The sequence below is a fragment of the Chelon labrosus genome, assembly GCF_963514085.1.
Source record: "Chelon labrosus genome assembly, chromosome: 23".
NCBI classification, from domain to species: Eukaryota; Metazoa; Chordata; class Actinopteri; order Mugiliformes; family Mugilidae; genus Chelon; species Chelon labrosus.
In genome coordinates this window covers 919,443-947,259 of record NC_140356.1, presented here as the reverse complement: position 1 = coordinate 947,259, position 27,817 = coordinate 919,443, and the positions used below count along the sequence as shown (strand labels likewise).

General features: G+C 42.5%; 1 protein-coding gene across 1 annotated transcript; it reads left to right on the top strand.

The window, feature by feature from the left end:
• Window positions 1-19: 19 nt before the first annotated feature.
• On the top strand, window positions 20-25,920 carry LOC311508277 (protein bicaudal D homolog 1-like; the record flags this gene model as incomplete). The annotated part of the gene is made up of 11 exons (XM_084572982.1): window positions 20-253; window positions 15,221-15,433; window positions 15,727-15,882; window positions 15,993-16,297; window positions 17,773-17,932; window positions 19,212-19,721; window positions 19,838-20,016; window positions 21,836-22,226; window positions 22,888-23,082; window positions 23,973-24,124; window positions 24,516-25,920. 11 exons carry the CDS (start codon window positions 20-22, stop codon window positions 25,531-25,533), a joined length of 3,513 nt encoding a protein of 1,170 aa, XP_084429108.1. The 3' UTR covers window positions 25,534-25,920.
• Window positions 25,921-27,817: the final 1,897 nt, after the last annotated feature.

Genomic DNA, 27,817 nt, shown 5'->3' with positions numbered 1-27,817 from the left:
GGTGAGAGAGAGAGGGGCGATGGCCGCCGGTGGAGCAGGATGCGGGGACACAGTGGAGCAGTGCCGGTCCGAGGTGGAGCGCCTCACCCGGGAGCTGGCGGAGGCCAATCGCGAGAAGATCCGAGCGGCGGAGTGCGGTCTTGTGGTTCTGGAGGAGAACCAGAGCCTGAAACAGCAGTATGCTGACCTGGAGGCCGAGCAGGAGGCCCTTAGACTGGAGCTGGAGCAGCTGCAGGAGGTGGGCTCAGCAGGGGTATGGCTCCTTACTTGAAAAAGTAGCCTCATTTAATATTAGTTAAGAAGTAACGCGTTATTGACGCCTTGAAAGACGAGCTGCGTCTTTCCTGTCGCCAGAAGGAATAAGTGATGTTTTAAAGTGGTTAACGGGAGACAAGGCTGCATGTAGGCTGCATCAACTCATATTGTTTGCTCGGTGTTTTTTTCTGTAGTTATTCCTGCTGGACACTAATAGACAGGCCTTGGCCAAGCTCACAATACTGTTATATGTGTTCATATAACAGTATGTTCATATGTGTTGAGTTATATGGGTCCAAAGCAAAACGTGGCTGCGCATGACATTAAAATATTGGAATTATCAGATTAACTTACTGATACATTTGTTTTACTAAGCCTATTTTTCTTTTGTTATACTGCATATTTATTTTTTGTTTATAGCCCATGTGTTTTCACATTACATTATCGCTATTTTATCCTCACATTTTCATAAGAATACAAAGTAAACAACACTTCATTGACGTAATGCCTTTCTGTCTTTCTTGTTTTCAGCTCCCACATATGTTTTTGTTGACAGGAGCATGAGAGGTCTTGTGTTCAATCTAATTTAAAACCAGAAACAACTTTACTGATTATTTTTGGCCTGTTAAGAAGAGCACAGAAAACTTTAAACAAAACATTTTTTCACTCTATTCTTATTCATTTTAGGTTGTATTTGTGTCTGGTAGATTTAAATTCAGTATTTACTATATTTTAACTCTAGTCTCCACCAAACCCTAACGTGAAGCGGTAGTTTAAAGCTTGATTTATACTACCACTGTGCGTGGCTACGGCGTAGGAGGTTACCCGTCTGAAGTATTTACCACATGACCATATATGATATGGGCAACGTGTCCCCATTCCTTTGCACTAGCCAAACTGATGCTATTGTCATGGGGATATGGGCAGCGTCATCTTGCGTGTTAGGAGTCAGAGTCTGCGCAGTATTGTCCAAAAGTGGAGTCATGCTATCGATGACCTGCTCACACTTCTTGCCAGACTCACTCCCATTTTCGTTTGATTAATATTGCGCTCTTTTCTGCCTCCACCAGTTACAAAGAAATGTTGGATCACAAACTGTACTTATTTAAAAAAATAATAATAATAATTCAACTCTCGCAGTCAGAATTTTTGACTCTTGAGTGTGCATCAGCATTAATTAACTACGAAAATGACAGAAACCATCCTTGAAAACATGTATTATTGTTTCATTTCGGCCCAAGTTCCATCCACTAACATGGAAGGGGTGGAGCTTATGACCTATACTGCAGCCAACCAGCAGGGGGAGCTCCATGTGCTTTGTTCCGCCTTCCATTTTTATACATTCTATAATTTATATCTGTGCCTTGCCTGTGCCCTGTGTCCATACTGTTATGTCACTAAAACACAAGGCACCGACTGGCTAGCATGTTGTGTTGTGTTTCACTTTGCACTTCACACAATGGTGAGTGAAACTGAGCGGCTCAAGTTGGAGATGAACTGAATAAATGTGGATTAACAGTTAATTTCATTAAATTCACTGCAGAACAGAACATAGAGAAGACATCTGAGTCGATGGTGCTCATAAGCCTAAACAAAGGATCATTTTCTGTGCTTGTCTGACCTATGAGGTGAACAAGGAAATGCATTTTGGACCAATCACAGCCATTATCGCGTACGGCCCTCCATAGGGTTGTAAGGTGTTAGGAATAATTTGGGCTTTTCACAGCCAGCTATTGTATTTGTATAATTGTGTGACTATAATGTGAGTTTGTTTATGACTCTACTATATACTAAAAGACACTGACTGTTGGGACAGTTAATTACTTAGTACAAGCAATATATTGGCTGACAGGTGTTATTTATAACCAAATCACCACCTTGTGATCATTCACATATTGGATCTGCTGACAATCATTTAATCATGTAATTCTGTATTATTCTGTTCAGTAGGAGCTGATTTAGCTCTTTGAGTCTTATAATCAATTTCAGCTAATGAGCTGCACTGACTTGATTGGAGATTCACTAATTTTTTGCACATCGATTCTGATCGATGTGCAGCAGACACAGGTGTTTTCTCAGCATGCAGGCCAGTTTATACCAACAGTATTTTAGCTGTAATACAAATGGTTTGGAATTGAAAGCTGAAAGTGTAGCTGCATTATGAAGGTCAGTGCGGGTGTGTAGCTTTATGGAAGTAGCCAGCAGTTCATAACATATCAACAGAGCCCTGTTAAAGTAAGAAAAACAGATTTACTGTTAAAATATATTAATAAAAACAATATTAAAGCCCCTTTATACTGTAATTCAGTGAGAAGACTTGCTTTGGAAAACCATTTTTGGGACAAATTGTGAGAGGTTAGTTGTAATAGTAAGAGCAAATGGGGAGAAAAGAAAAGAGAGGAAATGTGACCTACTCCATACTCCATATTAGACAGATGAACATGAAAAGCAGGGTCATGTTATGAGGAGATGTTGTCTACAAAACATTAATTTCCTGATTTGCTTAGATATTGAGGCACATTTGGATTTTTTTTTTTTTTTTTGAATAACATTCTGACTAATTTAAATGGACATGCCAATTATGGACACCTTACTGGGAACAGAAGTTCTTCAGAGTAAGTGTCAGCCAAGTAGTAAAGCTTCAAAACACTTAGTGTTTTATCAGTGCAACCACAATGCTATATTGCTGGTCATGTTTTGATCAGCCACTTCAATTATCTGCTGGTGGTACATACTGTACAGAGGTTTGCCTTCACATGATGGATGTTGCTCTTCCTTCTCTTCCTCCTCAGGTTTCTGCTTCCTGAGGTATTCAATATGCACTTCATCAGTTGGGGCCATTTTCCTGAAGTACTCATGAAACTCTGTTGTTTCGTAATGACCCAGTCCTTGACATTTCTCCTTCTGTACACAGTCTTTCTTCATGGAAGATACTGCTCCTTAAGACTGGTGTTCATCTTATGGCCAGGCATCTTATATACACTCACTTTCCGGTTCATTTGGTACACTTGTGAAGTAAATTGCATTCTAATATAACAGGCCTGCACTAAATCTTAGCTGCATGAAGGTTATGGTTTTCAACATTTGTTTTAAATAACTGAGAGAGCGGTTGATTCAGCTGTGTTTTCATTTTGGAGACTGGTTTGTAGTGCTATTGAACTATATAGTGTTGTACCGGCACATGTTTCAATTATTTTTACAACCCCATTTTAGTCTAAACTAAATAACAGAACTTAGTATTTAAATTTAGTATTTAATTCTAGCCCTGCGATAGGCTGGAGACCTGTCCAGGGTGTACCCCGCCTCTCGCCCGATGACAACTGGGATAGGCTCCAGCACCCCTGCGACCCTTCACAGGACAAGCGGTTACAGAAGATGAATGAATGAATGGATTTAATTCTATTCGGTTGAATAGAATCGAATAGTCCACAAACCTCCACACTCTACGTAGACTTTCCAAATGTAATGGTTTGGATATTTAGGACTGCACTGCACTGAAGTTTGGACTAATATTAGTTAAAAAGAAATTGTGGTGCTGTCTTCAAATCATGTCACGTTTCATCAAGACCCAAAATACAGTTACTGTGACATAAAAAATATTACTGCTGTCATTTCTATCAATGATGCAGACACGATTTACAAAAACAGTGAACTGCCTATGAGGCTTATGACTTATGCTTATATTGATGGTGTTTGAGGTTCTTGCATTTCCATGAAATAGTAATGTTTCGGTTCAGTATACGTCAGTGTTGAAAGTATGCTACTGTGAATCATTTATAGAATAAGCTATTTATATTTGCACTCTGTGTCCTCCCATTCAGCTATGCTCAGAGTCAGACTCAGACAGAGTTCTTAATTGTTAGTTGTTGTTGTAGTTTTTAATAAGACCGGAATTGGAACATTAAAGTAACACCACAACCTTTTGTGTGGCACACCACATCCACATCTACATCTAAATGATAATGTGGAGTTGGGAAGGAATATCGGTGTGGAATAGTTAGATCATGCTTGCCCAAAGAACGTATCGTATTGTATCGTATCGTATCGTATCGTATCATATCGTATCGTATCGTATCGTCAGTTGCTAAAAAAAAATAAGATATCACAAGAAACAGGTTTTTCACAGTTCAATGAAGCATGTTGGTTTAGCTGTACTCTATGGTTTAGCCTGAGACTAGCAGCCGGCATGTCAGATAACATTAAGGGTGTCCTGTGGACTTTTTTTGGAAACAAACAGTAGTTACGCTTACATTGTATTTCTCATGGTACACAGACTTGGGGTTTGATTTGTGTTAGTATTTGGAATTGTTCATGATATTTTCTAAGAAGCAGTTGTGTCCTTTGTTATTCTTCTGCATTGCTGTATACACCGATCAGGCATAACATTATGACCACCTTCCTAATTGGTGTAGGAGACTGTGTAGGTCCCCCTTGTGCCTCCAAAACATTTGTGACTCAACAGAGAATGGACATGTACCTTCTGAGGATGTCCTGTGGTGCCTGGCAACAGAATATTGTGGGGGCCTTTCGGTCCCTTGGGTTTAGGGGAGGGGCCTCTGTGGATCAGGCTGGTTCCAATGCATCCCACAGATACTTGATCAGTTTGGGATCTAGGGAATTTAGAGGCCAAGTCAATGCCTTGTTCTGTTAGGGATTGTTTTTTGAGTTGTTCCTAAACTGTTTTTATGTGTGTGCCTATGCCAGGCTGTGTCTGGTCTAGGTGTTATTTACTTCTCCTGTCAGTGGTTATAATGTTGTACATGATTGGAGTATTTTGAAAATGACACCATTCATGTTGCCATGTTGCCATGTTGCCATGTTGCTCAACCACTGGCAGGGATTTGTGTAGCATGATTAACCTGTGTATTCATACCTATTAAGTTATTTCATGGAACTGAATATGCTCAATGTGCTGGAAGTATAATACTACCGGCATATACACATAAGAAGGTTAGGGTTAGGGCCCACAACAGGGGTAGGTGGTTATGTTATGTTTTGGGGTTGTATGTATAGTATGTGAACACGTATTTTTAAACTAATTAGATTTTTAAGGTCAACTGACCAGGCATAACATTATGACCACTCACAGGTGAAGTAAATAACATTGACCATCTGGTGGCCTTCAAATTCCTTAGATCCCAAACTGATCAAGTATGCACTAGAACAATCCTGTTCAAGTTTGCACTAGAACAATCCTGATCCACTGTGGCCCCTCCCCTCAAAAAAGGCCCCACTGACAACATTCTGGACACCCTCAGAAGGCCTATGTCCATTTTCTGATGAACTTTTTTGGAGGCACAATTGAGAGCTACACAATATTAATAGCGTGGGCATAATGTTATGCCTGATCAGTGTATTCTGCATTTATCACTTCCCAAATATCCTTGTAACAAGTCAGACTACAAACAAAAAGGCAGCACTTATCTCACCTTATTACTATGAGTCGGTGTAAATATGGACATTTTCTTGCTAAGCAACGATATATTTTCCCTCTCAGCCTTTTTTAGTTGTTGTTGTGTGCATTAGTTAATTGGGTGACGTGGGCTGGCTGGTTTAATGTAATAATCCCAGACTTGGCAGCAGAAGGAAGCCTCGGATGGCTTCATCAGTGGGCTGTAAAGAGGTAGCCACAGCTCGCTGCTAATTAGCCCAACAGGAGTCCATCACATTGATTTGTACAGTGAGCGTCATCTCCTCCCTGCGCTGCTGGTAATGGAGCTCAGTGCCTGCTCAAGTGTGCTACACAAACAGAGCTACAAATATGCTGGCCAGCTATTCAAATATTTTTGTAGCTGTATTTTTGAAAATTGTCCTATGATTTTCCTCAGCAGTCTTTCTAAGCATGCTCTCCAGACTTTCTCTTCAGAAATGATCCTGTGTTATGTGATCAGATGGTGAGTTTGTAGTATCATGGGCTGGTTTAATATTGGTAGGTTATTTGCAAATTCCTTTAAAACTTGAGGAATATTCATATGTAAGCTGACACACAAGAAGTTTTATTAGGATGCACAAATTCCACAAAAGGTATCCTTTCCCTAGAACTGTGAGACAGTTTAAGCAGATATGACAGTGTGACATTAACATTGGCTTAACTTTTTATGAATGCATACATGTCCTCCATTGTTTTTTATTGTATTTATTATGTTTGTCTTATCTTGATCTTTGGCCGCAGTGGTTACTCAGGGCTGAATGGTTAATGGGTCTTCCAAAAGGCAGCAGGAGTATGTGGACTGATGAGCAGAGTGGTGATGAAAAATGCAGTGACTGCATCATTGCAGTTGGCAGGGCTAAAAACAGAACAGGAATGAGTGACCCACAGGGATGCTCGGTTACTCCTCTGTGTCGTCCGGCAGCCAATGGGACGCCTCCCTCCACGAGTAGTTGTCACCGGACACTGATTCCCAGTCAGCTCTCCGCCTCTCTTTGTTGCCAGGGTTTCAGATGTAGTGGATTTATGGATCCTGCTCCCTTGGAGAAAAAATAAGTTATAAGTAAAGTAATTCACAGTCAAGGAGAAGTCTGGTTTGAATATTTGATTGCCGAGATTTGGTTGATTCGATGGTAGCTTGTGAAACTGAAGTTATGTGGCACTGGACTGTATTTTGTGATATGTTATTGTGTGTGCTTGTGTGATGTTTTGTCCATTAACTATAGTCTGTAAAACCAGACTGAACCCTGGATACCTGGTTCTCTCTCTGCTCTGTTAGTTATGAATGGGACACAACCCCACGTTCATAACCACTTAAGCGCAGACTTGATATCTGAAAGATACATACAGTGCATGAATTATTTAGTAGCTGTGAGGTCATGATAATTTCATGACGTCTGAATGAGACAGCCACACATGAAAAATGTAGGTTGTTTGGAGAGAAGTTTTTAGGGACCCGTAGTTTAAGCAACCTTCTTGTAGCCAACACCTCTGTTTATGTTCAGGTGTTGCTTAGTGGTTGTTGTAATTATGATGAGGGCAAAAAGGGAAATGGGACGACATACACAGATCAGCCGCAACATTAAAACCACTGACAGGTGAATCGAACAACATTGACCATCTTGTGACAATACAATGTTCTGCTGGGAAACTTTTGGACCTGGCATTCATGTGGATGTTACTTAGACATGTACCACCACGGAGTCAAAGCCTTGGTGGGTGAGAGCTTTTTTGGCAGGACCAAAAGAAAGGGTGATCCTAATGTTGTGTCTTATCATTTTAATGGTTGTACGATTTAGATTTTTAAGGTGGTGTAGGAGTAATGTTTGCTGTGATTCTCATGAGCTTATATCATTATGGTTCTGGTGGTTGAAAAGAAGGATTAATGGGTGAGAGGTGAGTAAAAATGTAATTAAAGTAAAACAAAGACCTGCCTAAAGGGAGTGGCAGCAGGACACGCTATCAAATATGATTAGCCTGCCGTACATTCCCCTCCCCCTCTCATTCTTCTTTTACTCCCACCTTCAATCCCTTGCCAGGTCTCATACTCTTTCCTACTAATGTAATTCAATAGAATGTGAAATGAGTGCAGAAGTCATGCGGCTGCATACCTCTGAAAAAACACACAGGGGTAATGAAAGAGGGATGATGGAGTTAGAGAGGAAGAGACGGATGGAACAGAGTGGCTATCATTCCTTTTGTCCCCCTCCTCCCTCAAGGCTTGCACAACCTTTACTGGATATGAGACGACTCCCCACCCAACACACCAGCGCATCACTCTGTCACACACATACACACACACATGTACACGCCTCGGCATCGATGACACGAGAACAAAGAGGTGCAGAGTGAGCCGACAGAAACCAGTGAGGAAATGTTTGCTTACATGCAGGCTCGTGTTTCATTTCTTCTTCGCTACAACAAGACACCTGTCATGTGTCCGTACATCCATTATGTACACTGCATTTAGTGCAAGTGTGTTTGTTATTGTAGACTGTTTTATGCAAATTGTTCCTGTCTGTTTTCCCTCCGTTGACACATGTGACCCAGACCACCTCCAAATGTGGTCAGAGATCTGATCTCTCAGATTCGATCTCAGTGCATCCTGGGGCTGTTCGCACCTGTCTTTTACATGATCAGATCGCCCAGATTGGATCTTAATGCAAAGTCTGAACAGACCCAATATGATCGGTTTCTCCCTCTGTGCTCCTCCCTCGGTACTCTCTCCTGTGCCTTCTTAGCCCTTGTGCATATAGCCCCATCTTTGTCGCAGTCCTCTGTTAAGCCGTCTGTTGAGTAACCTGCTTCTTGTCCAGTTGTCCCTGCCTGTTGTCCCTGATTCCTTGTACCTTGGGTTTAGTTTTCTGTTTCTCTTTTGATCCCTTTTGTTGTACTTGTGTTTTGGGATTTTACCTGCTTACCTGCAGCGTCTTTTGTTCCTTATTTTTCTCCTGTCATGCTATCCCCACAAATTCTGTGGGAAGACTTTGCCCTGGAGACAGGCCCATAGAGAAACACCCCTCATGTGAGTTTAGTCTGTGTCGGTTTGACTGGAGTACCACCTACACAAATAACATTGAAACTACAACACTGTGTACAAAAAAAAATAAAAGTCAGAAAAAATCACACAGCAGCTGTTGTCACCCACATAGAATACAACTTAATTGAAAGTTCCTGTTGAAGGGCCATCTGTTTTGTAGTTAGAATCTCATTTTCTGTTTGCTATCCTCTTCTCGTTGGCTTTCCTTCTCTCTTTGCTTCCATCTTGGTTCGTCTTTATGTCTTAGTCACAGATTAAAGAGGCCACTGTTCTCCTATGCCTGCGAGGGTTATATTGATCTATTCGTCTTCGAAGCTGTTCACAACTAATGTGGAGAGAAGGAAAGACAGTTCTTCTCTTACAATTAAAGGCTATAACTCTTTTTATTTCCACACTTGTTATCACTCTATATTTTAATGATACAACTCAAGTATATACACTACCAGTCAAAGGTTTAAACACACCCTCTCATTTAATGTTTTTTCTTTATTTTCATGACTATTTACATTGTAGATTCTCACTGAAGGCATCAAAACTATGGATGAACACATTATGTAGTAAACAAAAAAAGTGTGAAATAATTCTAAATATGATTCATAGTTAAGATTCTTCAAAATAGCCACCCTTTGCTTTGATTACTGCTTTGCACACTCTTGGCATTCTCTCGGTGAGCTTCATGAGGTAGTTACCTGACCTGTCTTGAAGGAATTCCCACAGATGCTGAGCACTTGTTGGCCCATTTGCTTTCTCTCTGTGGCCCATCTCATCCCAAACCATCTCGATTGGGTTTAGGTCAGGTGACTGTGGAGGCCAGGTCATCTGGTGCAGCACTCCATCACTCTCCTTCTTGGTCAATTAGCCCTTACACAGCCTGGAGGAGTGTTTGGGGTCATTGTCCTGTTGAAAAATAAATGATGGTCCAACTAAATGCAAACCGGATGGGATAGCATGTTGCTGCAGGATGCTGTGGTAGCCATGCTGTGCCTTCAGTTTCGGATAAATCCCCAACAGTGTCACCAGCATATCACCCCCACACCATCACACCTCCTCCATGCTTCTCCTCCACGCCAAGACACGGCGGTTGGAACCAAAGATCTCAAATTTGGACTCATTGGACCAAAGCACGTATTTCCACTGGTCTAATGTCCATTCCTTGTGTTTCTTGGCCCAAACAAATCTCTCCTGCTTGTTGCTTTTCCTTGGTAGTGGTTTTCTAGCAGCTATTTGACAATAAAGGCCTGATCGGCGCAGTCTCTTCTGAACAGTTGATGTAGAAGTGTGTCTGCTACTAGAACTCTGTGTGGCATTGATCTGGACTCTAATCTGAGGTGCTGTTACCTTGCAATTTCTGAGGCTGGTGACTCTGATGAACTTATCCTCAGAAGCAGAGGTGACTCTTGGTCTTCCTTTCCTGGGGCGGTCCTAATGTGAGCGAGTTTCCTCGTAGTGCTTGATGGTTTTTGCAACTGCACTCGGGGGCCACATTCAAGTTTTTGCAATTTTCTGGACTGACTGACCTTCAGTTCTTAAAATAATGATGGACTGTCGTTTACTTAGCTGACTGGTTCTTGCCATAATATGAATTCTAACAGTCAAATAGATCTGTCAGCTGTGTACCATCCTGACTTCTGCACAACATAATTGATGGTCCCAACCCCATTAAGAAGACAAGAAATTCCACAATTGAACCTTGACAAGGCACACCTGTGAATTGAAAACCATTTCAGGTGACTACATCATGAAGCTCATTGAGAGAAGTCCAAGGGTTTGCAGTGCTGTCAACAAAGCAAAGGGTGGCTACTTTGAGGACTCTAAATCATATTTGGAGTTATTCCACACTTCTTTGTTTATTACATAATTCCATATGTGTTCATTCATAGTTTTCATGTCTTCAGTGAGAATCTTCAATGTAAATATTCATGAAAATAAAGAATAACCATTAAATGAGAAGGTGTGTCCAGACTTTCGACTGTCAAAATGTAAAATCCTGAACAAGAATGAGAGTAAGCCTTGGTCTCAAGTGTACTGGCTCAAGAGAGCAGATTATGGCAGCAAAATTATAATTACCAGCGCAAAGGATTGGTTCTGCAAGAATTCATTCTTGGCAACTGACTGAGTTGTTAAAGTTTTCGGACTTAAGTACTTCATTTAATATATGATGCCATCTGGAGACACTCTGGAACTGCTCCAGGTACAGCGAGAACCATAATGATTTTCCAAGGTCATGATCGGATTGTCCGAACATGCCAGAACAGTGGGACAATGCACCTTTCCCTCCAGGAATGATTTTAGGAAACAACACAATGTAAATGTTGCTCGTAAACCAGTTTTTATTTTAAATCAGTCATGAAAGTCTCCGCATGCAAATGTCTTCAAATGACGGGGAGGCGGTGGAAAGGTCACCGGATGCCTGCTGTCTGCCTGACTATCTCCATGGAAGGAGAGGCTTTAAATAATAATACATATATGTGTGTGTGGGAGAGAGAGAGAGAGAGAGAGAGGGAAAGTGTGAGTGTTTTTCTAGCATCTATTGCAGTATAATTGGCAATGAACTGACCTTGATTCATAATACTGGCAGATTGTCTGCGTTTAGTCATCGGACAGAGGGGGTTAGAAATACACACCCACTCACACACTCACACACAAACTGGCATCAATACATCCCATGGTTGCAGCTGACTGGCAGTGGTATTAAGCATGGGGTGATTACTGATTCTAACAGAAGTCATGGTGGGAAGTTCATAGTGATATCATACAGAAGCCTGCCTGTCATAGCACTCATCTACAAATCAGTGTGAGGGATGTTTGAACAAATCTGCAGTGCTTAAAACTAAAATATTACATGACTCAGGAACTGGAGGGTTTCATTTTGCAGGCTGACTAACCTGCACTTTCATTTAGTTAAATACCCCATGGTTTAGGGGCTTAGGTTTTAGACCCTGCTTGTTTCTCCCACATCAGACATGTTACTATCTAGTACATCCCAGACCTTGACGTACACCCTGTGGATCATCCCACAGATACTTGATCAGTTTGGGATCTAGTGAATCTGGAGGCCAGGTCAACACCTTGTGCTGTTCTTCATGTTTTTTGAGTTGTTCCTAACCATTTTTGTGTGTATGTGTCTGTGTCAGGCTGCATCCTGCTGGGGATGGCTGCTGCCATCAAGGAGTGTCATTGCTTTGGGTGGGGGTGCCTGGTCTGGTCTAGGTGGGTGCTACATGTCTAAGTAACATCCACATGAATGCCAGGTCCAGATGTTTCCCAGCAGAACATTGAATAGTCACAAGATGGTCAATGTTATTTAGTTCTCCTGACAGTGGTTTTAATATTCGTTGTGTGTCTGCATGACAAAGAGCTGCACTCCAGAGGCTGGTAATTCAGTCATATAGAAGTTTAAGCAAGATGTGAAACTGTTTGTTGTTGTATGTTTATTGTAACAAAGGATACTGTATTAAAAAGATATATTAATGAATTGTAATAATTTTTGGACTACAGAGGAGAGGAACAGGTTACAGGTGGTGTGCCTGGCTTCACACGACTTTGTCATTGTGTGCATCAGTGTGAAAAGAGACAAAAACAAGGGCATGGTGAGCAAGCAAGAATGTGAATAAGATAATTGGGAGGGTGAGGTAAGCAGTTAACTAGGATGCCCGTGTCAAGGTTAGACTGTGTGTCTGAGTTCTCTGGAATTAGACAGATTGAATTAAAGGTTGCATGATACACCAGAAGAACATTATGTGAACCAGGCTATAAAACGGAAACAACAATAAACCCATGTTTGGATCCTCAACCTTTCAAAATCTGTCGGTTCCAAATACTAAATACCAATTTTTACAGCATAACCATTTCAGCAGGAGCTGACTTTTTTCACACACTGAATATTCCAGTTTTAAATCCCAAACTCCCACCTAGCCTTAGCTGCAGCACCATAAACTCACTGTGATGTCTTGGACTTTCCTGTAGGGACAGTTTTATTGGCAAACCTTGAGTCTGACTGTATTAGTATGCTGACAGAGCAGCTGACTGAGGACACAGAGGAGACAGAGAGAGGGAGAGAAATGAGTAGATGGATGAAGTGAAATGGAAAACTGAAATACAGTCAGATAGAGAACATGACAATTTAAAGTGTTTTTTGCGAGTGACTTTATGTAAACAAACGAATAAGAGGAATCCTTTTTGTCACCATCATCACTCATTTATGCCTTGTAAGGCTAGTGTGTCCTGTCGCAGTGGGCTAGTCAGACACCACCCTGTCCCTATTCCTTCTCCCTCTCTGTCTGTTTTAATCTCACCATTGTCTCTTTCGGCCTTAGACATGATGAAGTCAGAATTGGCAGCAAGTCCCTGCGTCATCCAGCTGGGACACTGGTCTCAGAGCGACAATGGAAGCAAGGAGCATTTCAAACCCATAGAAATGTGTTAATTTCTCTGTTCACCTACGTGCAGATTTAGCGTTAGGTACTCGGGGCAAGAACGTCCCAAATTGACAGCCCCAGTCAGTCACAAGTGCTCTTGCATTATATTTTTGGGTGTGTTTATAACCCTTTTTCTACAGCAGTGAGCACTGAGGAAGAGTGTCCTGTTGATAGCTTGTTGTGCTCTAGTAACAAAATGAAAAAAATGATTTGGAGATTTTAATTAGGTCTTTGAATTCTTCCTTATTTAAATGATCTTATCACACATGTATCACTTATCATAAATCCTTCCTCCTCCTATGTATATCGTGTATATTTACTTCTATTTCTATTTCTTGTACATTTGTGCATATGCAAATCTTGTACATTTTTTGCTTTTACTATTTTATTTTATTCATTTCATTATTTTATTTTTTCTTTTCTGTATATTTTTTCTGTATTTTTTAAAACAATTTTACACCTTTTTCTTTTTTTTACGGGTGGTTTTTAATGTGCAACCGAGATACCGTGACCAGTCAAAAAACGTATCCTCTATTGACCCATCTGTTATATCCCACAAGGAATTATCCTCAGGCAGTTAAATGGTCCACATACATCTCACATTGTCAGCCGATAGAATGTTTCTATATCTCAAGCTGTTGTGTTAAAAAAGGTCCCACTTCAAGGCATTGTAGACATCCACCTAGTGATATGGCAAACCACAGCAGGCAAAGAAGCAGTAGTGCCACGGTTCAGGGACAAAACATTGATTTTACTCGCGCACTCCCTCTGTAGCGTCCCACAGCTAATAAAGCGAAAGGGGAGTCACTGGTTATGTATGGGGTGTGCAATGCTCACGGCAGCAGTGCTGCCATAAAACCCATTACATTACTCTGACACAGTGTACAGAGGGTCAATAATATGTACATGTCAACATGCCCCATGCCCCATAGCTACACCCATTCAATAAGCACAAAATAACCTCAAGCTGTGACGTGAAATGAGAGTAAAATGTGACTGAAACACACACTGAACTGCTATACATCAGGGTGAAGACAGGAATATAGCTCAAGAGATTTGATTGATTAGACAATTATAAAACAAAGAGGGCCATTCGCTTCACAACACTGGAGACAGAAACAAATATGTCAGTGCAGAAAAAAATCCAAGACCAGGTACAAGGCAGATGATTACTTTATTTTCTTTTACATTGCCGGTGACACTTGCAAGTTTGGACACTCATTTTAATTCTTTTATTTATTTATTTATTTCCATTTATCACATTCACACCAGGAACCTTACACACATATTCCATTCATTTGCGTTTAAAGGCATCTTTAAACTGGACTCCATGACAGATGACCAATATTTCGTTGTACCACAATGACAGATAAAGACATTCTATTCTATATGACCAGATACACATTGTCTGATGGTTTTTTCAACTGAACTTGAATAAACTTGAATAAAATAATTGCCCGGACTGACTGACCTCCATGTCTTAAAAGAATAATGTTGTTACTATTCATTTAGTTAAGTGGTTCTTACCTCAATACGGATTAGTTGTTGAAAATAGATTTTTTGCTGTATACCAATACTACCTACCCAAACTCATTATTTATCTTTTGACAAGGCTTGTGCAAACTTGTTTAACATATGCTTTAACATGAAAAGAATACATACAAGACATTGTGACTTTAAAGTTTATATATATATATGTTTTTGGTGTCCTTCAGTACTGCTGACTGTGGAGGCTTATTAAGGCTCGGTTAAGCACAGTGTATGTGGTGCCTATGTACGTAGAGTGAGGCCTGCAGTCATGTCTAAATATACTTTTCTCTAAGCCCACACATGAAAGAAGAGTGAGGGAATTAAAGGAGAGAAACCATTTCCCACATATTCCTCCCCTTCCAATACATCCAGCCTAGCGTGGCCCCTCATTCAATAGATTTGATTCAATAGATCATTTGTAGTAGAGGCCTTTCAACAGGGGACGGGTTGTTCCTCTTTGTTGTTGGCTTTATATAGTAAGCATATTAAACATTTCATCTCCTAATCACTCCCAGAGAACTCACCATTTCCCTGCCTGTCCTTTTCCAGGCATTTGGGCAAGCCTACTCCACCCAGCGCAAGGTAGCGGAGGATGGGGAGACCAATGAGGAGACACTCCTGCAGGAGTCAGCCACCAAAGAGGCCTACTACATGGGCCGTCTCCTTGAGCTGCAGTCGGAGCTGAAGCACAGTCGTGCCACTGCCTCCAACTCCCAGGCTGACAATGAGCACCTGAGCACCGTGCTGCAGGAGCTCAGGGAGGTACAGTACAGCTGTTAAAGTATAACAAGTCATAACGTATCTCATTGTGTCGCATTTCATCTGATTGTATTGTAACCTTTTCTAGAATGTCTCATACCCAGAGTGTTTTTATTGAATCCAACAGGTGGTGGTGAAGAGATCCTTAGAGTTTTAGTTCAGTTTTGTATGAAGGTTTACTGTAATCAAACTTTCAGTGATTCTGTCTTGTAAAATCTCCTCACCCAGTAACTTTCTTCGTATAAGCTGCATCATAAATAGGACACCACTGTAGCTCTCTTTCCTTTCTGTCTCAGCAGAGTAATGAGATGTTGGAGCTGCAGCGGAGCCGGATGCGAGAGGAGATCAGGGAGTACAAGTTTCGAGAGTCGCGGCTTCTCCAGGATTATACTGAGCTGGAGGAGGAGAACATCTCCCTGCAGAAACTGGTGTCAACGCTCAAACAGAATCAGGTTCAGATCACGCACACACTTGCTTATGGAAGTCTCACGTGAAAAAAAAAACTGCTGTTTTGTGTAGACTTTTTCTATCCACTGTTTCTGTTTTACCATCCCTGTTTCAGGTGGAGTATGAAGGCCTTAAGCATGAGATCAAGGTTCTGGAGGAGGAGACAGAGCTCCTCAACAGCCAGTTACAGGATGCACTCCGTCTGAAGGACATCTCAGACACTCAGCTAGAGGAGGTGCTGGAAACCCTGAAGAATGAGCGCGAGCAGAAGAACCACCTACGTAGGGAGCTGGTCCACCACCTTAGCATGTGTGACGTAGCCTACACTGGCAGTGCACATCTAATGTTCTCATCTGCACCCCCAAGCGGCACTGCTACACCAACTTCTCTGCTCTCCCCAAACGCAGAGGAGCCAACAAGGTGGACACTGCACACACTGAAAATTAATTTATATCCTACTAATTTACTTGTCAAAGAAGTTTTGAATTGTTTCCATTTTAGTCCTACGGCCTACCAGAAGGTTGGGAACTCAAATCACAAGATACTAACCCCAGAAAATGGGTTTCAAATCCTACATAGTCATTAGGTTTAGGTCTTTGAAACACTGGTTTTGATTTTAATCTGTAGATTGTGTTCTGTAGCCATCTAACATGTAGTGCACAAATGTCTCCATGTATCTGTTCTTCTGCCAGGTGGGCCTGTGATTTCCTCTCAGGAGAGTAGTAAGGTTTTAGCTTCCCAAGACAGAGCAAAGCTCATCTCTTTTGACATCAAGCTTGGTACAGCCATTGTACTGCCACACGGGCAGTGTGGATCTGGGATCATGTGGATCATGACATTAGTAACATTATTATACGTACCTAATTGTGTAGGTCTCCTTGTGCTCATTGGGTCCTGAATGTTGAGGGGAGGGTCCTCTGTGCTGTTCTTCATGTTTTTTTAGTTGTTCCTAAACTCTAAACGGTCACCCTGCATCCTGCTGGGGATGGCTGCTTCCATCAAGGGGTGTCATTGCTATGGGGTGGGTGCCTGGTCTGGTCTAGGTGGGTGCTACATGTCTAAGTAACATCCACAAGAATGCCAGGTCCAAAGGTTTCCCAGCAGAACATTGAATTGTCACAAGAGTCAATGTTATTTACTTCACCTGTCAGTGGTTATAATGTTGGGGCTGATCGATGTATGTGGAATAGAGTCAAAATAAACTATATTGTGTTCATGCTAATGAAAGGGCAAATTGTCCAGTTCAGTGTTGTGGCTCGCTAATGAGGTTTGGCAGGTGCATACCCCGATCAGCCACAACATTAAAACCACTGACATTAATCATCTCATTGCAATGCAATGTTCTGCTCTTAAACCTTTAGTTCCTGGCATTTACATAGACAATACTTATACCACCCACCTGAATGTCATTGCTGACCAGGCACCCTCAGCCCACAACAACTCTCCCAGACAGCAGCAGCCATCCCCAGGCGGACAATGTGGCCTCCTAAACCACATAAAACTTTAAATTTAGACCAGGGTCTGTGGCCTCCAGACTTCACCTCCAAACTCCACAGATCCCAAACAGAACAAGTATCCTTAGAGGCCCCTCCTTCACCATTTTATTTAGTTTATATTTGCAAAGATGCATGAGGTGACTTTGTACACTGTATGAAATGTAATGCAAAAATACTGATGTATGTAATATAGTGAAGCTCGAGGTTTGAATGGTGGTCAATATAGTGCCACCATACAAGAGAACTGATCAGGGCTTTCACAATGTAGCTATAAACATCCTGCAAATACCGTTTATAATCTAAAGTGATGGTTGTAAAAGGCTGGTCTCGAAGCTCTCTAATTTTCTACTGTCCATGTGAGAAGCAACAGAATATACTGTATTCTATCCTGATACACAGGTGTAACGGCCACCTCCAGGGTGGAACAGGAGCAGGGATTGGGGCCAGGACAAATGGAGAGAGCAAAGGTGGCCGAAAAACCGAGGGGGCAACGACGTCTGACCTGTTCAGTGAGATGAACCTGACAGAGATTCAGAAGCTCAAGCAGCAACTGATGACGGTGAGCTTGCTGTCTGATCAAGATAGATACATTTATGGCGATGACACTATTATGACTGATGAATAGAAAAAAAGATACCAGATTAGATTACAACCGACAACCAACTTAACACAAAGATAAATAATCAGAAGTGCAGAGACTTGAAATTGCACCACAGAAAGTGAGATTCAACCATGCAAAACGATATCTCAGCAGCATTCTGATAAGAGAGCGCTGGTCAGAATATGCTTGCTGTGTTGAATCGGTAATGTAATCACCAAAGAAGCAACAGTTGTTCCTCTGTAATACTGGTGATCTGATTAAGGTTTGGTTAGAGTCAGAGGCCAGTTAAATCCAGAGCAAGGGTCCAGATGATAAGGCTAGCTTATCATAAAGACTGAAAATACACTTGCTAACACCAGCCTATATACTTTATTTAAGAGGCACGCATCTATCTCAGAAAGAAAAAAAAAACACATTTATTTGCTATGATAATCAGAAACATTGATTTGATTATTTTTATTGTCAGCTGTACAATTTTTTCTGATTTTCATGAATTTTCATGAAGGGTTGACTACTGCAGCCAACCCTTCATGAAAATACTTATGAATAATTTACTGTGAAACCATGCAGACATACAGTGTTCCCACTGCGTAGAGGAGTCTGCCTCTCACTTTACTCCTTTGTCTCCTCCTCTCAAACGCATGCTTGTTTCCTTTCCTACACCTCTCTCTTGCATGTCCCCAAATTCTCAGGGCGTTTCTCAAACCTCAGAACCAGTTACTTCATAAATCAGACCTTTTTATATTGTGTATACGCACACATTCATGTGTGCATCTGCTTCAGTTTTCTGTTTGTGTAATCCCATCCGACCCATACTCTCTGCATGTGCTCTGATAGGCTTCGTCTGCAGAAAGCGCTTATTTATATCTCAGCTGACAAACTACACTATCGGCCACTCTTTTTTTAATTGGTGGCTTACATTGTTGCCTCTGCTGCTGTCTGAGCAGCTGTTTTACAAAGTTAATAAATCCACAGTTGTGCTGCAGCACAATTTAATTGATAGGAATATGCTACTCATTTACAAAAATATTGCCTACAGGTTTCAAATTACACACACGCATGCAGGCACACACACCCATATTTTCTTTCCTTTATTTCTCATTTATCGATAAACTGTTCACCTTAGCAGATCATGTTTTATATGAGGTTATTCAAGGCCTGCAAAAATGCAATAATAAAAAGGTATGTCTGACACACAAGATATACTTTTCCCTAATCTTGCTGCTGCCCCCTGTAGGTTGAACGAGAGAAAGTAGCACTGATGACCAGCCTGCAGGAGTCCCAGACTCAGCTCCTACACACCCAGGGGGCACTGACCGAGCAGCATGAGAAATCCCTCCGCCTCAGTCAGAAAGTAACTGCCCTCCGCCGCCTTCATCGAAAGGTCAGCGAGGAGGCCCATGGCAGCGCCACCTCTCCGCTCAACTCTGAAACCCTAATGGAGCTCTACAAAGACGAGGAGGAGGCTGAAAAGGAAGGAGAAAGTAGCGAGGCTAAGAGTGAGGCACTGAATATAAGTCAGGTATTTACATACCAAACTCCAGGTCTGGAGATCTTGCAGTGTAAATATCGCGTGGCTGTAACGGAGGTGGTGGAGCTCAAGGCAGAATTGAAAACCCTCCGTGAAAGGCTGGCTCAGTTTGAGGAGGGAGCAGTGGAGGAGAAACCAAGACAAAAGAGTCAGTTGCACAAGCTGGAAAGACAGGTCACCTCTTTGGAAAAGAGCTGCCGGGAGGGACAGGAGAAGGTAATTGTCATTCTGACTGGATCCATTTTGGAGAGAATGAGTGATATTTACAAAGATAAAAGGTCTCTTCTCCTAACTCCTCTCCTCTCCTCTCCTCTCCTCTCCTCTCCTCTCAGATCGCTACCATCGAGCTGAAGTTGCAGGCAGCTCAGTCAGCAGCCAGTGAGAGCCAGGGTGCGTTGAACGCAGCTCAGGATGAGCTGGTGACCCTGAGTGAGGAGCTTGCCCAGCTATACCACCACGTCTGCATGTGCAACAATGAGACACCCAACCGAGTCATGCTGGACTACTACAGGTATGACTGTTTTACTAGTAGGACACATGAGGAGCTTGAGTAAAAAAAGGGCACCTATAACATATCAATTTAACAACATTTTTTCCTAATTCCTATTTTTCATTCTTCTAATAATTATTAATATTATTCATTTTGCCCCTGTCTTGTAGCACAACCTTAAAGGATAATTCTGGACTGGACATTAAATGTTTTGTTTAAATTATTCAAAACTCCCATTTGCGCATTCCCAATATTCTCAATTTGCCACAATAGTCACATATATGGGAAGTAAACCTGATTTATCCTTTAACAGTATGCCTACTGCTAGTCATTATACACATTGTCCTTGTTAAACATTGTTCTTACATTCAGACCTTCTGACCCTGATGTTTCATACAGCCCTCATAACTTGAGAAGTTACAAATGGATCACTGAATGATTGACTGTTGGAGCATCCAACACATAGGGTGGCACAAAGGCCATATTTCAGTTGTGTAAGTCAAATAGGGCCTCTTCAGACCTAGCATTAATATCCGATCTGGGCTATCCGATTGCAAGTGACCAGCTTTAGGTACGTGTGTTCTGACCTGGCGTCTCCAAAATCCGTTCACACTACCAAGGGAATGTGGACACATTCGGACACACGCGGGCCAGTCCACCTTCAAATGTGGTCAGAGATCGGATCTCTGAAATGCGCACACAACTGTCTTTTATGTGACGGGATCCCCCAGATCGGATCTTAATGGAAGCTCTGAGCAGGCCCATATAGAGTTATTCTGGAAATGATCTACCTTCCAAAGAGACCTTAGATCAAAAGCTTTGAGCCTGACAATAGAGGGGCAGAATTTTGTGTTTCTTCTTACTAGCCTTATCCTTGTTTCCTGTTTCCCTTGCTCTTTATTATGTCCACATTATGACCACCTATCAAATATGCTGATTCATCGTGGTATGAACAATACAACACCTTCGGAGGTTCCCTCTTGTATCTGTGACCTAGACCTTAACAGTAGATTTATTTTAGTCTCATAAGTGGCGAGGTGAAGCCACCATGTAACCAACACCCTGTTACCCTGCTCATGGTAGACACTCACCACTACTGACAGGGATTGTCCCACAACCCTCGCCATTTGTGAGATATTCCAGCTTATAACAATTTGGCACTCGTCAAATTTGCTTAGGTCTTTACACCTGCCCATTTATTCTGCATGTAACAAAGAATCATTTACAGGACAGTGGTGAGACCGCCGATGTTGTATGGTTTAGAGACAGTGGCTTTGAGGAAAAGACAGGAGGAAGATCTGGAGGTAGCAGAGCTGAAGATGTTGAGGTTTCCCCTGGGTGTGACCGGGATGGATAGGATCAGGAATAAATACATTAGAGGGACAGCTGAGATAAAGTTAGAGAGGCCAGGACGAGATGGTTTGGACATGTTCAGAGGAGGGACAGTGAATATATTGGTTGAAAGATGCCGCCAGACAGGATTTCTAGAGGGAGACCAAAGAGGAGGTTTATGGATGTAGTGAAAGGAGGATTTGGAGGTAGTTGGTGTGAGAGAAGAATATACAGAGAGGATAGGGTGAGATGGAAGCAGATGATTCACTGTGACGACCTCTGAACGGAACAAATCCTTGACCTTAGCGTGGTCCGTTGTTAAGATAATCAGTGTTTTTTCTTTGAGCGATCATCATGTTTTAGCTCATCTGAGCATTTTTACAGTCACAGGAACAATACACCAAACTGTCTGGTGTCTGTCAAAAGAGAATAGCGCAAACTCCAGAATGCAACCCACACACTGAAGGTTTTACATGTTAATTATCTAAAATCTTTGTCTTTCTTTTAGACAAGGCAGGGGACTCAGGGGCCTCTGCGCCAGTCTCAAAGCCATGTCTTCGGACAACAGCAAAGTTCTCCTCACACCACGCCTGGCCAGGCGGCTGGCCGCTGTCTCCTCAGCAACCTCAAGTCCAGGGGAGTCGCGAAGCCCCTCTGAGTCCCCATCCAAAGAGCCTTTATCGGGGGAGGGAGGAAGAGAGGAGAAGGAAGTAGACAGGGAGGGTCTTCAGGTGCCGTCTGAGCAGAGCCTGCCGCCCTCCTCGCCTCCTACTCGTTCGCCGAGCATCAGTGCCTCTTCGTCATCGTCATCTTCATCATCGCCTGCCCTGGAGCCAGTTGGTGAGCTGCGCAGGGAGCCCATGAACATCTACAACCTCAACGCCATCATCAGAGAACAGGTAGGAACTGCTCTGGTGTCTCTGGAACTCCCTCCTGTCCTCTCCTCTCATAAACTCTCGCTCCCCTTTCTACCAGACTGTCCTATTTCCTATTTTTGTTTCTTTTTGTCTATATTTATGTATGTATGACAGATAATATGAATCATCTCGCACCTCCTGCTGCTCTTTTCTCTTCCTCTCCTCTTGTCTCTCTCTCTTTTCTGTCTCTACCCGGCTGGCCTCATGTAGATTGGTCCCTCCATATGAGCTGGGTTCTGGTCAAGTAAAACATCTTGAGACAATTTGTATTGTTATTGACGCTATGTGAATAAAATAGAATTGAAATGAAATTGAATATTTTCTGCCAGTCCTGCCTGTCCATACCCCTTCTATTAATCTCCTGTCTCCTAATCTTCTATTAATCTCCTGTCCAGGATGTGACCAGATATGACAGTGGTCTGCTTTTTCAACTGTGTTTTCTTTTTGCTCTTCTTCCTTCCTATTCTTTACCCATTTGCCCATACAGTAGATGGCCGAATTCCTCATAATGTCACTCGTCATGTCCTCCACTCTCATTCTGTTGTTGACGTCGTTTCTTCTTTTCTCTCCTCTCTCTTTAACTCTGAAGCTCCTCCTCCAAAAAAAATATTTTATCCTCCTCTCCCCTCTTCTGTTCCCCTAGGTCAAGCACCTCCAGCGGGCAGTAGACAGGTCACTGCAGCTGTCCAGACAGAGAGCTGCAGCCAGGGAACTGGCCCCACTGCTGGACAAGGACCGGGAGAGCTGCATGGAGGAGATTCTGAAGCTCAAGTCCTTACTCAGCACCAAAAGAGAGCAGATTGCTACTCTTAGACTGGTTCTCAAGGCTAACAAACAGGTGAGAGGGCACACACGCGATGTCTACATGTTGTGTAAACTGTGTCTTGCCCAAGCGTTGGCCCGGGATTCAGCTACTAACAATTAGTGCGATTAGTGGACAACTGATGAAAACTGAAGATCTTTTAAAGATCTGTACTACTGTTATTCTTAAAAGTGACAGACTTTTATTTGTTGTACACAAAATGAATCTCTTTAATTAACAACAATGAACCTCACAGCAATAACTGTCTTTATTACCACCACTTTAATTCTAAAAAAATCTGTTGTACAGCATACAGTGTTTGAAAGAATCATGGACAATATCTGGTTTCATATGAAAATATGAATCAGATTACCCAGCTATAGACAAAATGTCTGGTCTCTTTACTTGCAGCAGACGTCATTGCGATGTTTCATCAGTCAGACCAAGATTCCTATCCTAATCCAATTCTTTTTAAATGATGTATGTTTGACCAAACAAGTAATTAAGTCAGCTGCAGCACTTGTTATTGTTCAGTTCCGGCAATGACCAGAGATTTGCACATAAAATATAAAGTGCTTTTTTGTGTCCTATTATGTCCTATGCTTCCCTGAAACACCAGGGTTGATTAAAATACTTACTTAGCACTTGGTTGTGCCAAAACATTTCGAGTTATCTTGTCTTTATATGGTGTTACTGTATACGATTTCATCCCAAGGCATGAGTTTTGATACTGATGCAATTCAGCTTTTACACACAGGGACATTGCACCGCAAAGCGAAGCAAGGCTTTAGTTTTTCGTCAGAGCGGATTTGCTCCATGTGCGTATTATATGCTGAGACGGGGACAACAGCAAACTGAGCTGAGCAAAATGAATGCAAATGTCTAAAAACAGAATTTATAATCTCTGTATGTGTGTGTTCAAACAGACGGCAGAGGTGGCTCTGGCCAACCTGAAGAGTAAATATGAGGCGGAGAAATCCATGGTGACCGACACCATGACGAAGCTAAGGAACGAGCTGAAGGCCCTAAAAGAGGATGCTGCCACCTTCTCCTCTCTCCGAGCCATGTTTGCCACCAGGTCAGAGACAAAACAGGCGGAAATAATGTACAATAGCCAATATTTCTATAGATTAGATGACTCAGTCTTGGAATCAACAGAACTTTTAATCACTAACAATTAATCTAATATTTAAGTCACTTTGGTCACATTTTAGCAGTCTGAAGGTAATCATATCATCCACACATCCACACATACCAACCATACATCACTGGTTTGTCAAACTATTTGTAAACTCCAGATGAAAACAGAATGTTATCACAGGAATGAAGAAGTATTCTTAAAAAATGAAAAACTTTTTAAAACGTTTGCTGTCTTTTTTCATCTGGCTTGTGAGCTCTTCTACGTTTCTAGTTTATGTTCCTGAATTTTCTTTCAAGTTTTCCTATTTCAATAAATCTGCCCCCCGTAGGTGTGACGAGTATGTGACCCAGCTGGATGAGATGCAAAGGCAGCTTGCTGCAGCGGAGGACGAGAAGAAGACTCTGAACTCCCTCCTGCGGATGGCCATCCAGCAGAAACTAGCCCTCACCCAGCGCCTGGAGGATTTGGCTTTTGATCAAGAGCTGACCCATCGCACCCGGGGGAGCAGGCTGACCCGTGGGAAGACCAGAACCCCCAAAGTAAGTTCATCATCCTTGGCTTCAGCCCACAGCCAAGCCCAAGGCTCTACTTCAGCCTCAGCCCCTGGCAGCCTTCCCCCTTCAAGCCTCCCTAGTCCAATGTCACTTCTTCTTGATGATCCCTTGGCCCCGATTAGCCCGTCCGCGGTCAGTGCAGCCGCTGCTGCTCTAGCCTCAGTTCTCACCTCCCCTACACCACACATACCCACTTGTAGTCCATCATCACCACTCGTCACCTCAATTGCCGGGCATCCACCGCCAGAGAGTCCCCCATCTTTGGAGGCCCCCTGCTCCCCCTCGATTCAGAACCCACCCTCAACCCCTCTGAGGCTGGCTCACTCCCAGTGGACCCTGGGGGTGCGGACGTTTGTGGTTGACTCCCATAGCGTCAGTGTCAACGTCGCCCCTTCTCTGCCCCGTGGCTCGGGCCTCTCCAGGGTCTACACCCCAGAATCTCATACCTCAGCCCCATCCACCACCAGATCTAGCCTGTCAGGATCCACCCCTTCCTCTCCCTATCGTTCCCCTATCCTGGGTCTCAGGCGCTCTACGTGGAGTCCCTCAGCTCGAACTCGGCCCCTGTCCAACATGACACGCTCTTCTGTCCTCCACACTCACTCTTCATCCTCTCCTTCCTCCTCTTACTCCCCTTCCTCCTCTCACAGCTATTCCTCTTCCTACTCCTCTCCTGCTTTTACGCCCTCTAGCTCCTACCTCAACTCTGGCACCTCCACCTCCTACAGTCACTCCAGCCACTACACTCCCCTCTACCCCAGATACTACAGCTCTTACCGGCCCCGGGAATGACCTTATACTGTAGATCCTTTATTAAAAGCCTTTTGAAGGCTTCTCCACCGGGCTCCTTATTGACACTAAAACTTCAACACCCATCATCCGTCTCTTTTTGTCACCTGAGAGAGTGGGGGCTCACAGAGTGGAGGACATAGTGGTTTCCTGTTTTCCCTTTCCTGTTTTCCTGTGCCTAAACCTTGGCCACTGGGTTTTGAATGTTCAGTGACTTTGCTCAGGGATTTGACTTAAGGAGCACAAGCGGCCCCGCCTTCCTTTTATTCTGAGACTGCTGACTGGTCCACAGGACGACGTTAATAGGGACTTTTTAATGAGAGTTTTTAGCATATAGGTTTTTCAGGTCGAGACCACACATGCATGAAGACTTTAAGAACACAGAGACTTTGGGACATTGGCTCCACACTTGGCACATACCTTCATCGTGACACTCACACGTTTGAATGAGTGTCACTGAAAAGCATCTTCTATATTCAATGTAATGTCCAAACTGTTTTAAGTGGTAGTGAGTCTCATAAAATGTATACACAAACACTGTAAACCACATATTGTTTATTTTATCTAAGTTCTTGGATGCTTGAGGGATCAGTATGATTCAAATGAAGTAAGCTGTCTGAAGTCAGATATTCCCGAAGGCAGATGGCTTTACACTCAAAGGTGGGGTCACCAGGCCTAGGGAAGGGTGGGAGATGTTGATGGCACATGGAGATAATACTTTCCGAGCATTCTGTCGCAAAGAATTCATGTTATCGCACTTTGTAATTCTAGTAGTTCTTTGGAGAATAAAAAAAAATAAAAAAAAGGAGCCTGCAGTTAACTGGTCAATCACTGCTGCTTGACTGTTGTCCCACAACCAATTGGCAACCATAATTTGTGTTTGACAAGCACTGTTCGAAGCATACTGATTCCTTTAGTTGTCTGTACTCAACAAGTGCATACACGGATTGTGTTTTAGACAGCTGTGGATGAAGAGTGATGGTCAAGCACTGGGTATTTTCTGTAACCCCCAAGAACCAAGAATCAGTTTGTGCTTCTTGTTGTTTAGTGTGCTCTTCACTTAGGGTTGTTGCCAAGCTTTAGTTAATTTTGTCCACCTCTAGCACCACCAAGTGGTTTGTTCCTATAATGCAATGCTCAGCTATGCGCGCCCACGCTCGGATACTCTTATTCTGCAGCCTTCCTTAGCTTTTCATATGAATTATGATTTATCTTATATAGAAGTGTAGGTTGTTTGGCAAGTCGTGGGAGAGGAAAGCGGAGAAGGAAAAAGGGAGGTGAGAATGCACTCAAACAAGGCACAAGCCCAGAAGAGCTTAATCCCATAGTCTAGTCACTGTAGCAACAACAGAGCGACATGTGTGTCTCAATAATCAATGAGTGGCTTTCTCCTTAATATAAGGTCCTGAATCATTATAAATAACATTATAAAACTAAAGCTAAACAATGAACTAATCATTTAATGAAATGTTGCACCACAGTAGCTATCAGATCTGAAAATCAAACTAGCCTCTTGTGAATTCTCGGACCACTAATCACACTACTGTCATTTTAGTCCAGTAAAAGTTGGCCTCTTGATATAGAGACAAAACTAAAAAAAAATATACCCTTTCTATCTGCACAATGACAAGGAGAGGAAGTGATAGAAGGTTATTCTGACTCATTCCCATCATGGCTGACTGGTAGTTACGGTACACTGATACATGTAGTACTGGTAACAGAGAACTGATATTCGATCTCTGTGAAAGCTTTTTCACGGCAATGCACCAAACTCAGGGAACGTGACACACCTCATTCTGCTAGGAATGAGCTAACAACCAAACCAGAAGTAGCACTACAAGCATGATGTGTTATTGAACGAAAGAACAGACCCTGCCCCACACACCCCCGAACAGATTGCGTGTTAGGGTTTAGCTCTTGTCGAGTGGAAGGAGTTCCAAAAAAATATGTGTGTGTTACCCAGAGTCACAAAAACAGACTTTTTATCTGTGTGTCCTGGCTTTCTGTAGCCTAGATTAGACTGATAGCCTGTTCACACTGCTGTTTTTTAATTTGCTGAACTGACTAAATTATTGGATTGGATTGGATTCAGGCCTTTTTGTCATTAGTTTGTTGACAGTGTTCTTTCTGTTAAGAAGGAGAGAGCGGCTAAGAGAAATTTCTCTTATCTCTTTTATAAATGGTGGTGGCGGTAATTGCAGTCAAAAATAGTCTGAATATCCACCTTCTAGAACCTTTTATTTACCCATTGTCCAGTATGAGTATGTCTACCTAACCAGCCTCCATA